The sequence below is a fragment of the Rhynchophorus ferrugineus genome, unplaced genomic scaffold, assembly GCF_030347505.1.
Source record: "Rhynchophorus ferrugineus isolate W39M unplaced genomic scaffold, kcgeb_rfMv2 rfM4, whole genome shotgun sequence".
Lineage (NCBI taxonomy): Eukaryota > Metazoa > Arthropoda > Insecta > Coleoptera > Curculionidae > Rhynchophorus > Rhynchophorus ferrugineus.
In genome coordinates, this window is record NW_027472583.1 from 4,431,839 (window position 1) to 4,445,873 (window position 14,035).

General features: G+C 31.1%; 2 protein-coding genes across 3 annotated transcripts in view; both read left to right on the plus strand.

Annotated features, from left to right (window-relative positions):
* Positions 1-14,035, plus strand: part of PKr-C (neuromedin-U receptor 2-like) — a 228,569-nt gene that overhangs the window by 204,398 nt on the left and 10,136 nt on the right. The gene's annotated exons all lie outside the window — the stretch shown is intronic.
* On the plus strand, positions 2,204-2,715 carry LOC143196590 (putative salivary secreted peptide). Its single transcript, XM_076404402.1, has 2 exons — positions 2,204-2,432; positions 2,491-2,715. Exons 1-2 carry the CDS (start codon positions 2,238-2,240, stop codon positions 2,665-2,667), a joined length of 372 nt encoding a protein of 123 aa, XP_076260517.1. The 5' UTR covers positions 2,204-2,237; the 3' UTR covers positions 2,668-2,715.

The following is a 14,035-nucleotide window of genomic DNA, read 5'->3' on the forward strand; positions in this document are numbered from 1 at the left end:
TTAAAGTTACTACGCAGGCAATTCACGAAGTCATTGAATTATCAACCTGGTCTTGTATCTTTTATCAGTTTAAAGTTAAATCTATATAGGAGTGGGTTATTCTATATAGGCACGTAATTGCATACAATTTAAAAGAAAACAAACTAAATTTAAGTATTTTATCAATTATCAACACTTGACTCCCACATTTACATTAAATAAATTACTCATTAAAACGTGCACATGTCAATTTTTTCGACGATGTTTTACATGTTTACTAGAAATACCTATATATAGCTCTATCTCTATGTAGTTGATTATAGCACTTCAGTATCATAATGAAATAAAACAATAAGCAGCCTGACTAGGTATTTCCCAATTCCCAAATTGATAATTGAAAGCTACCTAGAAAGCTAAATATGTTTCCCCTCATTACATCGAACGTTAGTGACATTATTCTCAAAATGAATCAATGTATATGAATAATAAGATGTGAAAGAGTTTTAAACAAAAAAAAACTATTATTTTATTTAAAAACCTTATTTATTTTACGAAAAGAAACGGCCACTTGTTGAATGGCGATACAAGTCGACACTGAGGGTAAAAACAAACCAACCCGTCTCACTCATTCATAGTCAGGTAGTTAGAAAAAAACAGTTAGTCGGATAGTCTGGGTCGTATTACATAACACATGTTTCAATTACTCCGTGGCATGGTGAAGTATATTTGATGATATGACCATGATAGAATTTGATTGGCCCTTATTGAATGTTTTTTCAATTGCAATTAATAGATTCCTTTGTTTTATTGGAGAGATGTAGTTTGTTTGTTAGTGTTACAAACTTTGTCTTCTGTCCGGTTGGTATTCTAATTTTGTATGAATATGTACTGACTTTATGCTCACTTGCAAAACTAAATTGACTGTAACAAGAATAAAATAATTACTTAGCTGCACAGGCAGTGCTACCAGATGTACCGGAAAGTCATTACAGGATTCTTCGAAAAAGACTACGTTACTTTCCAGAAAATAAAAACATTTATTTATTCAAGGTATTGGCCATTTGATTCTATAGATCTTGCCTATCTTTCAGACAATTTATGGATGCATCTCATAAAAACTGTTTGTCCTTTGAGCAACACCACAACTGTTTCACCAGGTTTCAATAGTTTATAATACACCACGCCACTGTGGTCTTACCAAATACAGAACATTGTCTTGCATCTAAAACGATTTGGCTTTGGAGTCGATCGGCCGGCTTCACCAACTGATAACCATGCTGTTTTACGCTTAGCATTTTCAAAATAAATCCACTTTTCATAACCCATCACTATTCGATTCAGAGATGACTTACGATCATACACGAAAGTTGATATTTTAATAGAGGTAAAATATGACGGTATTACTTTCGCAAAATATAACATGTATATCGTTGAAGCTTGATATCCGTGGAATAAAATAACATATATGTCAAATCATTACATTGCAAAAAAAAAGAAAACCGGATAATGACTTTCAGCTCCACCAGTATTATTAAAATAAGCAAAAGAAATTAAACTTAAACTCGAATTTGATTATTTCTATTAACTTTTATGAAGTTATTAGAAGGCTAATAAACAATTTTCCGACGTTTTTACCAATTCGTAATTACGTTGACGAAGTGCACACCATTGGAAAGTATAATTGTAACTCAAAATAATTAAAATAATATACCATCAGAAACTTCTAACATTTACGAACTTGTCACGTCACACATATAACTGAATATTATTTCAAATATAATTTTTTCCTCATAACAAAAAAATATTTTTAGAGGAAATCTATTTCAAAATTTCGAAACTAATGTCGCGCTCGTTGTGACAGTTATCATTGTGTGCTATACATTGTACAGAACTGATACCTTCTGACAAGAGAAAGGTTTTTGATAGATTTTTGGATTCCGGCATAGGGATCTGAATTATTTAAAATTTAAAGGAAAAGAGGTCGAGGAATATTTAAAACTCCACATCGTAAACCCACAAGAAATCTATCAATATTGGTTATTTTTTAAACGAGACTAAAATTTAATTGTATTAAAAAAAATATGCAACTGAATAAATAAAATTCTTTTTAAAAAGTAAAAACTCGTTATTTTTTTAATATGCCTCGTAGGCGTAATAATTTTAATTGATACTTGAGAAATATTAATAACATCAAATACCGTAAGTATAAAAGACCCTCTACAATTAAAAATCGATAGTATCGACAACATTCCTTAAACATGCGTTCGATTTTTGCACTTCTTTTCATCGTCGGTGTGGTATCCGCCACACCAACCATTTTCTCAAGCAAATTAAACAACACCAGCGGTAACTCTATCGTAGAAGGAGACTGTACTGGAACCATCGAAAGCGATTTGCTTTTTAACGAGGAAGTTAACAAACTAGGATTCATCTTCGTGATTAGAAAAGACAATGTAAGTAGTTTTTTAAGATTTCGAGCATTCCCCTACAACTATTTCTTCTTCATTGTAGGTTAATTATTCTGGTTCTAAAGCTATTTACTGTATCGAAGCGGTGAACCAAAAGACATCCAACGGGGGAACTGCTGAAATAACGTCAGGTGGTATTACCTACGACTTTGTCAGTATTGAGTTGGTATCCTCTAGAGGCCATGGGCTCGATTTTAAAATTAGAATTTATGGAAAATAATCATAATTTAAATCAAATAAAATAATATGAAATAGTTATGCATTGAAATAGTATTTTTATTCTACATATATAACCATAAGATAGCCATGGTCAATAAGAAAAGTGGTGTCTTCAATCACGACAACACAAAGCTACATACACATTTTTCTCGAATAAAATAGAGATTTAGCCCTGACCTTAATCCTTTCGTGATACCATTTATTATTTGAAAAATAATTTTCATTTTATGATGCTTGTTTCGACACAAAAAGACTTAAGGTATTCACCCAGGTATGTTCAGAGCGGGGCAAAATACATTCTTCATTTTAGTTAAAATACAAATTACAACATAGTGTCTCGCACGTATATAAAATAGGAAATACTTTGAAATCGTATACTTAAAATATAATATACAGTATTTTAACTATTTTTATTTTAAATAAAAAATACAATTTACATAATAGAGTTATATGTTAAGTTATATAAGTAGAATAGACTAACGCAGAACAGCCTATTAACACATGAACTGAAAAATCCGGAACATAACAAAGAAAACGCGTTTTTTAAAATTAGCTTTGTTCATCAACGTAATCTCAAAATACGCCTGTTGAACATGGCCAAACATTGCTCAGAATCATCAACGTTTCATTGTTTTTGGTCAGCAGTGAGCAAACGCTCATGCAATATAAAACCAACACGTTATTTTGATATCTTTACGATCTTAGCTAAGTTACGCAACTGCACTTCTCGATCACTCAAAACGATTTTGCAGATTTTTTTGATGTTTTCTGGTGTTACCACCCCATTATCGGTGTCACGTTTAAAGTTAGCAAACCAACGTTTTATTGTTGTTTCTGATGGAGAAGAGTCCTTATAACAGTTTTCAAACCATTGCTTCGCGTGAGTGGTAGTTTTCCCATCAAGAAGCAGTATAAATTAAAATACGAAATTGCTCACAAACTTATTATCTATCTACTAACTGAAAAAGCGGTTAATGCAATAAAACTGGCGCTATATTAGGCTCGGGACCTTTCGGCTAATGTCTTACTCAATAAAAGACGAATTGCCCTCCGTGGAAATTAGATTTTTAAATGTATTAACAAACAAATAGTCTCTCATTGAGGAATTAATAAAATCTGCTAAAGAAAATTATCTTTCTATAGATTCTAATGAGCACAAACTTGTGTTATATTATATGAACATATTTTTTATATTTGGAGAGCGTTCAAGAATGGTAAGCTTTTTGCTATTATTGTTTAGAATGTCGAATAACTCAATTTTTGGGATCTGTACAACAACAAACACTAAAATCAGAATATGTTTTATTAGTACTGCGGCTCCTGTGACTCCCAGGTTTTATTTCATGTTTTTTGTAATTTACCTTTAAGACATGGATTGTAATATTTTGAATTATTTGCCTACCATTTGTTGAATCCAACGCATTTTGTAACTAAAATAATAGCATGACACCAAAATGGTTCCATCTACTTCAGGTGACAGTTTAAAAAACTTTTCTAAGCTCTTTTTAATTATAAACATAAGCATAACAGTAAAATGCTTCAAATTTCACTGCTTCAGTCGATCTAATCCGGTTCGCCATAGTAACAATTGTTGCCCTGAAGATAATCTAAACCTACAGCAATTAGTTCTAGTCTCCAAGGAATTCCTCCAAGTATTTCAGTCCTGTGGCCGAGAAAGTGTTATAATTCAGTCTCGTGTTTCAGAAGGTTGGATCTTTTTACCTTTTTCTACCACCCGATTCGTTCATATTTATGGAGAGAGAAAGGCGCCCAAAAGAAGCTTTTTTTAAATGGAGACGTGCGCTATTAAATAAAAAGGTAAAATCCTCGCTATATTCAAACGCAGTCCTACCTATTTAAGAGTGTTATTGATATCGGGTTCGAATGACGACAATATTCGCCCCTTTTTAATCGTTCATACACGTGGGGATAACGTTCGAGATGGACATGTGTTTATATTTATCCCAGTTAATTTCCTACAAGTCATTTGATTTACTTAATAGATCGTAAATATAACTTTTATGTAAGCTAATAGATTATATTCTTAAATTACCTTAGACTAATATAAAGGTACATACTCAGACATATAAGAAAGAAAATATACAAGATATGTATTTGACAAATACTGCCAAACCCTGAAAATATCACAATATCATAGGTATAGTGACGAAATTATGGTTTTAGTAGAGAAATTACAAAACAAAATCGATCAAAATGGCACATATGTCCAAAATAGTAGTGAACTTAGGTAATCTCAATTTATGACGTTAAAACGTCGCAGTGTTGCCGTATTTAACTTTGACTTTTAGTTTATTTTAGCTTTGATATATAACAATATTCTTATGTACATAAAATAATGAAACAAAAATGTTATGAAATATATTTTAATTTGAACATTATAGTACATTTAATGCATATATTATCGAAAGACTTAAACTAAAGTTAATTAATGAACCACATTAGTTCAGGTTAGAGTTATTTTATTATATTTACATTTAACTCTTTTCTAAACGACCTTTGATATCCCCTAATAGGCCTAATCCAACTAATTAAAAACTGTATATCCAAGTAATGTACTTTACTTTATTTTCATTAGAAAGCATATTTACATATTTATGTTTGGTTCTTATTTCTTTCGTTGCGGTATTTCCTTGTCAAGTCATTCTGATATTACTGTATTTCTCCTTAGTTTATTCTGTTACTACCTGTGTAGAATTTTCTTCACAAAATTATTTTTTATCATTGCATTCTCTTTAATGTATTTGCCATATATGCAAAACAATTAGTATACATTCTCTCTCCCTACATTTCAACCAAATGTTCCTATATATTTTGAACAATTACACACATATTTATGCACATAAATCTTTCACACTCTACAATTTTCTACAGTAGTCCTATATTAATTATACACTCACCTCTCATCACCCTATCCTGGTATTACCAGCATTTACTAGTAACCAGTAACCTAACCCAATTCTGAGCCACTATTCAAGATAATAGATAAGGTGTTAATTTCTAACCTAACACTAGTTCACAATTCTACCATTTATCAATTTCTTCAGACAATCCTTTCCACATATCTAAACAGTTATTGCTGGTACATCTTTCTCAATCTGTATATTTATTGTGATAATTCTTTACCACATCCCATACAATTCCATTTTATTGAAATTCAGTGATAGGTAGGAAGACGTTACCCTCTGTGGCCATGTTATTCTGCAATCTGAAATACTGTGTATCTTCTTTGAGACCTATTTCCAATGATTTTGAATGACCGTAAATTGAAATAGACTGAAATAGCAGACACTCTAAAGATATCAACTGACCGTGTACATCACATTATTCACAAATATTTGGGTATGAAAAAGGTACGAAAGGAAGGGGTGCAGCGCGAGCTCACTTTTGACCAAAAGCAACAACGAGTTGATGATTCGGAGCAGTGTTTGAAGATAATCAAGCATAATAAACCCGTAAGTTTTTGCGTCGATATGTGACAATGGATGAAACATGGCTCCATCATTTCACTCCGAAGTCCAATCTACAGTCAACCGAGTGGACTGCACACGATAAACCCGCTCCAAAGTGTGGGAAAACGCAACAGTCGGCTGGCAAGTTTATGGTGTCTGTATTTTGGGATGCGCATGGAATAATTTTCATTAACTACCTTGAAAAAGGAAGGACCATCAATAGCGACTATTACATAGCGTTATTGGACCGTTTGAAGAACGAAATCGCCGAAAAACGGCCATATTTGAATATAAAGAAAGTGCTGCTTCACAAACATCCATGAATTGGGCTTCGAATTGCTTCCTCGTCCACCGTATTCTCAAGGTCTGACCCCCAGTGACTATTTCCTGTTCTGAGATCTCAAAATAATGGGAAGAAATTTTCGTCGAATGAAGAGATGAACGCCGAAACTGAGGCCTATTTTGAAGCAAAGGACAAATCGTACTACAAAAATGGTATCGAAAAGTTGGACGGTCGCAATAATCAGTGTATCACCCTTGAAGAGAATTATGTTGAATAAAAAAAACTAATTTTGCCAAAAAAAAATGTGGATTTTCCAAATTTCAAATGGGGACTTTTCAATTGACCTGTTAGTGTTTGATATTTTATAAGAATGAATTGCATTTGAAAAACACGAAAAAAATCCTTCTCCCTGAATCCATTATATATATGCACTTCAAATATAATTTTAATGCAAATGTAATTCGACCGTATCCTTCAGGGGATTAACATGAATTAGCCATGGAAAATTGAATGAGTATCATTCATTGAGTTTGCGAAATTTAGAGCGATTTTTCCCAATAAACACATTCAATATTTACGTTTCCTTATCGCCGTTTTCGTGCCTCCATGCTGTTATTTCCAATTTCAAGCTTTATTACATCTCTAATTCACCCTAGAACAGTGAACATTGTTTTCGTAACGGCATCCGGCAAACAAACTGGGGAAGTTTGAAGTTTTATAAAAAAAAATCTAATGGAATTTATGTTCATTTATATTAAAATGTGTTTAATTAGGTTCGATTCGGTATGTAATCTAAAAAAAGTGGGCTATTTTTAAACCATAGTATAAACATCTGCTTTTGTTTTGATAGACGAAATAGTTTGGAAATGTTTTCTTAAGAAACTATTTAAATAAATTAAAGAGTGATGAAAACGTATAACTGTTAAGGAAATTTGTGATGCACAATTCATTACATAATGCCAAAAAAAGTTAATGTAACTACACAATATATGTTATATAATACGACCCACACTATCCAGCCATCTGCTACTGTTAGTATTACTTAAACTACCTGATTGGTGAACGACTGAAACGGAGTGGTCTGTTTTCTAATAAATAAAAACCATCAGTGTCCCTTTGTATCGCCGTTGAACCAGCCTCTTATTTTCTTGAGTAAATCAGTTTTTAAATGAAATAATAGTTTTTTTTTGTTTAATACCCTTTCACAAAATTGTGTTGACGCAGTCGGTATGATTTCGGGTAGATCATAAGGCTGTTCTCTTTTGAGTTCATTCAATTAACCAGAATCAAATTATTAATCATGAAAAGAAGACAGGTTGAGGTTGGATTTGCAATCGTTCCGCAATTACTCGAAGCCTTTCTTAGTGTAGTTAAGTGAAATTCGGTCAAGAGTATCGGAGTTGAAGCTGTAAGATCACAAAACATTGATTGAAGGTGCTCAATGGCCACTAGCCATACACAATTCCAAGTAAGAAACATTCAAACTTTGAGAAACAGTCCTAGTTCCTATTTTCCGTCCAGCACACGCATCACAGTTCAAAGTGTAAGGCAACCAAAGGCGGACTAACGTTTCTGTGGATTAAAATAATCTACAGAAGCCTGCAATTCGGAGTGAGCGGCCACAAAGGCGGATTGTTCAATTTATTTAGCCATAGACTATTGGAATCTGGAATTGTCAAAGCTGAAAAACCATTTCAGAAGGATACCATGGAATTTTGAGTAGAAACAATGCCATTTTGAAGGTTCTCAAAGGCAAACTGGCGGACGAATATACATTCGATGCTCAAAAACACTTTTTATAACAACTAGAAGTTGTCCAGACGAAATAACGACCACGTACATCCCTGTGGACTTTTCTTTAGGAAGGAGGTGTTATCTTACTAACTGAATGGTGAACGAGTGGGACGGGGGTCTATTTTCTAATAGATACGAACCCTCAGTGTCACTTTGTATCGCCTTTTCTTAAATAAATCAGTTTTTAAGAAAAATAATAGTTTTTTTGTTTAATACAGTTTCACAAAATTTAACTTATATACACAATAGTTCAATAAAAACGGATAACTCTGTGTCCTTACATATGTTCAAAGAAATCTGCAGTCGAAGTCTATCAAACACTTGTAGAAACCGATGGTGATGCTGTGGGAGAAGTCTCTGAGGGAGCTGAATCTGAAAACGAATGAGTTGAATAAGCTGAATGTTGAAACAATTCATACTTTAATTCACTGATCTTAGTAGGCTTTGTTTTCGCTGTTTAAAAAAAAAATTTACATCAATAAAATAATAAAACGTATGTGTTCCTTTGTACGTGTAATATATAAAATATTTACCCCATATTGACGGAAATTTTTAATTGATGCATAATATTTTTTTATGTAGATAATTAAACAAGAACATCTTTTAAAACAATATATATATTCTGAAGTATTTTTATCAAACAAATAAAAAAACACTTTTTTAAGCAAATTTTAAATTTGTTTACATTATCTAAAACAACAACGATTGTTTGTATTTATAACTGATAGTATCTGGCCACTCGTTACCGTAGATCATTCTCCTAATGATTGCACAAATAAGTCTCTTTCGATTATCAAAAGAAGGCGGGCACTAGTTAACTAATATAAAATTTAGTGTGTGACATTTGTCATTTTGCTGACGAATCTTTGGTGAGGCGCGCCATGCGAATTTATGTTCTACAAGAGGAAATTAAAAAATACAATTTTAATAAAATATTTTATTTTACTACTAGTTAAAACTTGTATAAAACACTTTCAAAATATATCAAAAACAAATATCTAATCTAACAACTGATGACTTATTTTCTAATTGTACATTGTTATTGCTTTAAATATTATAAAGTAAGAAACTATAAATTAAAAAATCATTGTCCGAAATGTACTTAAAAATAGAATATTTGAATTTACTGAATATAGTAATTACATGTTACAATTTTGATTCCGAAACCTCCTTTACTTTTTATGTATTTTTCTAAATACTTAATTGAACAATATACATATTAAATTTAGCTTTGCAATTTTTTTTAGTTTTACCTTTTGCAATCATATTTATTTGTTTCATCTACCATAACAAGCAACACCTAATTATTAATTTCCTTATTACATTGCCTTTTGCTTAATAATTTTAAAAAGATTGCCTTTTGCTAACAAAATCTGAATGAAAACGTTCATTAAATTCGTTTTTGTTTTTTTTGTATTTTGCCAATAAATAAAAAAGTCAATAGTCAGCTTCGGATAAAAACGAATTGATGTAGTTTCGTAGTACCATTAAATAAGATTTAAATAATATAACATAATAGTATAATCATAAATACATAAGTAAAACAATTATTGCAGTATTACCACATATACAGTTAGTTCTGTACACTTGTCTACATTTAATGAAAATGTTATTGAACAACTCTGAATCAACCGTAAAGTTACAAGCAGCTATTGCCGAAATACAATGCTGGACAGAAAAACGACGCATGAATATGAATAAAAATAAATTAGTGCATATTTATTTCAGCAACAAAATAATCAAGGACAGGTTAGTATATATAAAACAGTAAGTAGTCCCATATGGAAATACAGCTAAATATATTGGCATGTTCTTTGCTGTTACACTCAGCTGAAGTAGCTTTTGTGTAACTAACAAGTCTTGATACAAGTGTGGACTTATGGTGTTCAACTGTGGGGATATACCAGCCAAAGCAATAGAAATATCATATAAAGATTCTAAAGCAAGGTACTGCAAGCTATCGTTAACGTTTTATGGCGCATTTCTAACAATAATCTACATAGGGATCTGAAGGTAGCAACTGTCCATAACTACTACTGACTGACTATAACTAAAGACACGAACAGAGGCTTCATCATAATGTTCACATTAATGTTGAAGTTTTCAACTCCTAGATAATGATAGTTTGCAAGAGTAAAGAGAATAAAGCTATTTGATCTTCTTCTAGGAGAAAAACATGGTGCACATTAAAAATAGTGATTTAGATGTTAAGCTCAAAGTGTCTATCATAGTATAAGTAATTTTGAATTTTAATCATAGTAAATTAGGATAAAAACAAATAGGCTTATTAGTGTTAATTCGCTAGATTGCTATAATAAACAACAAGAAAATATCGGACCGTCACCACAACACTGAATGATGTATATAAATTCGCCAACAACTTTCTCTCCATTTGCAGCAGATCTCCTTCGCAACAGCATTCGTTTTTTACCTGAAATATGACACAAAATCATAGAAAACCATGGACTATATCCGCAAGGTTACAAAAAAAATTGGTTAAAATGAAGTCGTACTTCTAATACTTTCCACAAAATGTAAGTAAATGTATTAATGAAATTTGTCACAAATAAAAATAGAAAAAAAATGGAAACTGGCTGGCGGTTATGACCGGTGAAATCTTATACATTTTTTATAGAAGGGAAGGACTACAAATTACATTTTTATGTTAGGATCGGTGGAACATTTTGGGCGAATCCAACTAGAAACCGTTACGTATCAGGTCGGATTGCTTTATTTTAACTTTTTCATTTCCCCATCTCGATATTGTCAAGTTTTGCGATTTGTCTGCAGATTGCCTACAAATAACCGAGAATCCCCTGTTATAAGTTTGGGTTTATGTTTGTGATTCTATCGTATACCACGAGTTTGAAAAAATAAATGCCGCATATATTTCGTTATCAACCGTTTCGGTATATGTAGTAAAATTATGGAGAACGGTATTAATGTCCTACTTTCTCAGAGGGAAGAAAACTTGATATTTCGTTATCGGTATTTTCAGTAAAATTATGGAAAACTTTGTTAATGTTCTACTTTGTCTAATGCAATTCTATTATAGATTAATAGCTAAACTTTTTCGTCTCGTAACGTTTAATGTTAAAGATAACATTAGATTGGGTTTATGTCAGATGTCACATTTAAATTATGATAAGTATAGCTTATTATATCATTATTTGTATATCGTTGTCATGTCTGAGCAATTAAAATTCAGTTAGAACTGGAACAAACATTTAAACAAAATATTTTCAAAAAGTGTGTTTATTGTAATGCTTTTTGGAGCACAACATTGGTTTTCTGGCGCGAAAATAAGTAAAGTCAATGGGTTTCTATTGTTTTGAACGAAGACATTCACAATGAAGCATTAATTTGAATTAAGGACATGTTCTTGGTGCTTTTCATCAAAGGATTAATACAATTAGGAATGACAACTACCAATGCACAACGCATTTAATGAAGAGTTGAGACCCGAAAACTAATACGATTCCAAGGCATTGCGAGAAACCGTTCAAAGTAACGCACGCTTTATAAATTAGCAACGAAAACATGCGGACGATACGTTCATGAAGGCAGTAAACAATGGAACTGTCCGAATTTTTCTTAGATGGTCCTGGTATAGATGGAAAACCGTTTTTAATGTCAATGATTTTGGCCACGATGTTGGAGGATGGTCCAACAACTTATTCGGCAGTCAAACTACAACTAAACATGCAAACTAATGAAAATTCTAACGTGGAACTTTTCGAGGAATTATGCGATAGCCAAAGTGTTTCAACAAAGCAAATTTATTAATTTACTATGGCACCCAATAAGTTTTTCAAAGAATACACAAACGTATTGGTAGTTCTGCGACCTAAGTTAGTAGATCTAATTTTGAAGAAGCAAATTCAAAAGAAAATAAAAAAATGACTCCCTTAATACATACAATTTCAGAATTATTTTGCGTGGTCTTAGCAGAAAGTCGCTGAGAACGCTATTTCGCTGCATTTCATTGGTAATTTATATAACCATTGCAGACACCTGTAATGAAAAGATTTTATATGGAAGGCATTGCATTGGTTGAGGATTTCGTATATATCACGTGACCAACCCCTGACGTTACATTTTACTGACGAATTAAATTTGAAATAAAACACGAACGTAATTTCTCAAAAATATTTTTTTAATTTAAATGATTATTAGAGTGAAATATTACAATATAAATAAAAATAATTAACTATAAATATGTAAATAAAACATAATGTAAATAAAATATAAATAAAAGCTGCGACCTGATTGAAAACACAATATATATCCTGGCAATTATAATCAAAATTGTCTATAGCGCCTGTTCCCTTTTTCATATTTCTTTAGTGCCATAAATGTATTAGTTTTCGACGTAATACACTTTCCTAATTTCTCGTATATTTTTCAATATTTTTTTAATTTTCTCTAGTAAATATAAACCTTATCTCCCAACCAATTCCAGGTTCTTCAAGAAGTTTTGTCACTCGATAAGAAAAAAATATTTTAATGGTTTAAAAACTTACTGAACAACATGATAGATATTTGTTTTCGCAATAATATTATAATCAAAAGAGTACTTGTTCACGAGTTGTTTTTGTTTTAATTTTAAATTAAAGAACAATCTCTGTATACTAAATCTGGAAAGTATGATGGATAATTGGCTATATATCATGTCTTAGTGTTAGTATCTATACATAGTAATTATATGATCTTTCTCTATGAATATGAGCTTCAAAATATTTTGCGCAATAAATTTTTTTTAACTAATTTATAATTACATTTAATTTATACAAAAAATGCATGATGATGAAAGAAATCTTATTAGGAAATTAATTTTAAAAACTTCATTAAATATGAAGGTCTTTGCAGAAAACAACAGTTCTGTGTAATATTAATATATCTGTTAATAGTTAAAACAAGTTCACGAGACAAAAATTAGTAAAAATAACCAATTAATAATATAAACAAATATACAGCATCACACAACACTTTAGTGTACATATTATTATAGCTGAAGTAGTTTAGTTTCAAGACTTATTTGAATATATGATGGCTATATATCACATATCAGATGTGACACCAGTCAATATGTTAAGCCACTAGCAATCGCAATAGCATGGCACCATTGAGTTCCAATTTTAACAAGAACAAAAAATATCATAATTATATTTACCATTATTCTGCTATTGGACATGTTTATTTTAAAAAAGAAACTATTAAATTCATAAATACAGAACTACATGAAAATTAGCATTATATAAAACTTTTTTTAAACCCTATTACTATTTCCAATATCAAACAATATCACTTTCTGTTTCCCTTTCTCTTTAACAACACTTCTACTTTCGCTTCCGTTCTCCGACTGGAGTCAGGCAAAGAAAACAGACACAAAAACAATATAAAACTTCCTCAACTAAATTGAGCAAATTTATACGGTTACACTTGCTGGAGAAAAACTTCTTTAAAAACACCAATAAATATAAAATACAATAGAATTTTTAGGTAATAGATCAAGCTTATTAAAAATGTATCAAAATAAAGTCACAAATTATTTCACTTATAATATTGCAATATGATTAACACTGCCATAAATATATAGAAACAAAGTAATTAAGTCTTGTTAATCAGTATATTGAAAACATGTCTTAAGATATCCTAATAACTGAGTTATATTACCATTATATTACAAGTTTCCAGTAAAATTCACTATATAACAGTTTAAGTACAATAAAACACTTCCTCAAAACATTGTATAAGGAAGAATTATAAATACATTTATCAGCTGGGTATTGAGAAGTTTGAAGGAGTTTTGTGTTGGTTGT